The sequence below is a fragment of the Chenopodium quinoa genome, unplaced genomic scaffold (genome assembly GCF_001683475.1).
Source record: "Chenopodium quinoa cultivar QQ74 unplaced genomic scaffold, ASM168347v1, whole genome shotgun sequence".
In the NCBI taxonomy this organism is placed as follows: domain Eukaryota; kingdom Viridiplantae; phylum Streptophyta; class Magnoliopsida; order Caryophyllales; family Amaranthaceae; genus Chenopodium; species Chenopodium quinoa.
Window position 1 is genome coordinate 372,503 of NW_018744026.1, and position 1,470 is coordinate 373,972.

The window sequence follows — 1,470 nt, forward strand, 5'->3', positions numbered from 1 at the left end:
TCATAGTGGTCCCGTTGGAGACGAAGATAGAGATGGAAAACCAGAAGGAAGGGTACATGTGATCACTGCGGGTCCAGTGCATAGAGGAACAGTTAGTAGAGCACGGGCTGACCTGCGGGAGATGATACATCAGATAAACGACAATGAGAAGCGTAGATGGCCACCTCTTCCCCCGCAGCAACGAGCCACGTTTGACGAGTATGACCAGAAGGGCATAATTTAGCCTCATGATGATCCAATGGTAGTGACAATGAGAATTACAAACTATGAAGTGGATAGGATATTGATAGATGGAGGCAGCTCAGCCAACATCATATACATCAGCGCGTTCAAGGAGCTGAAGTTGGACAAGAAAGATTTGAAGAGGGTGAGTTACAAAGTCACCGGGTTTAATGGATCAGGGCTAACCCTGGAAGGCATAATCGAGCTCTCAATCCGGGTGGGTGACAGATCAAGAAGGCATGATGTTCAAGCAGAATTCCTTGTGATAAACTCTCCTTCACCCTACAATGTGATCATGGGAAGACCACTCTTCCACAAGATATGCGGAGTGGTATCCACCTATCACCTTGCCATGGCCTACAAAACTAATGAGGGACGGTTAGCAAAGCTCAGGGTAAGTTAGAAGGCAGCTCAATAATGTTACTTAACTGCCCTAAAGCAGCCCGCAAAAACCAGACATCATCCTAGCTTAGAGAGAAGGGCCCCTGAGTAGGCTGAGAGGAAGTGAAGGAAAAGGAGGCGTGAAGAATATCACAAGGAAAAGGATAAACATAAGTTAGCAATGGAAAACTTCGAGCCTGCATAAGAGGAAATGGCTAGACCACTTCCCAGTGGGGAGCATGTCACAGTCGAGCTCACAGAAGGTGACCCCTCGAGAACGGTGAAAATTAGGAAAGACATTGATCATGGAGTAGGGTACACCTCGTAGAGCTGCTGAGGAAGAACAAGGATATTTTCGCATTTTTCGCTAATGAGATGCCCGGAATTGACCCTGCAGTCGTGGTACACCGGCTGAATGTGAAGGAGGACATTAAGCCAGTTAGGCAGAAAAAGCGAAGGTTCTTCACAGAGAAAAATCAAGTAATCCAGGAGGAGGTGGAGAAACTCTTGGAGGCAGGATTTATTGAACCTTGTGACTACCCAGAGTGGTTAGCCAACGTGGTCATGGTGAAGAAAGCAAATGGCCCGTGGTGAATGTTACGCGCTGCCACGGATCGATCAGCTGGTAGACTCCACCAGCGGGCACGCCTTGCTAAGATTCATGGACGCCTTCTCAGGGTACCATCAAATCCGCCTGCTGTAGGTGTCGCTCAAAGTGCGCCTACGTTAAATCATGTTGTGAATATGCTTGGCACTCATAGGAAGTAGGAATTGACATTACGATTAGGGACAACGATTAGGGACAAATAAAGTAGGGAGCCACCAACAAGGTTTTAAGGAACTTGTAAACCGTTTACGGATCATTAT

General features: G+C 47.2%; 1 protein-coding gene across 1 annotated transcript; it reads left to right on the forward strand.

Annotated features, from left to right (window-relative positions):
- The first annotated feature begins 250 nt into the window (after positions 1-250).
- On the forward strand, positions 251-1,197 carry LOC110690321. Its single transcript, XM_021867147.1, has 2 exons — positions 251-600; positions 918-1,197. Exons 1-2 carry the CDS (start codon positions 251-253, stop codon positions 1,195-1,197), a joined length of 630 nt encoding a protein of 209 aa, XP_021722839.1.
- The last annotated feature ends 273 nt before the right edge of the window (positions 1,198-1,470 follow it).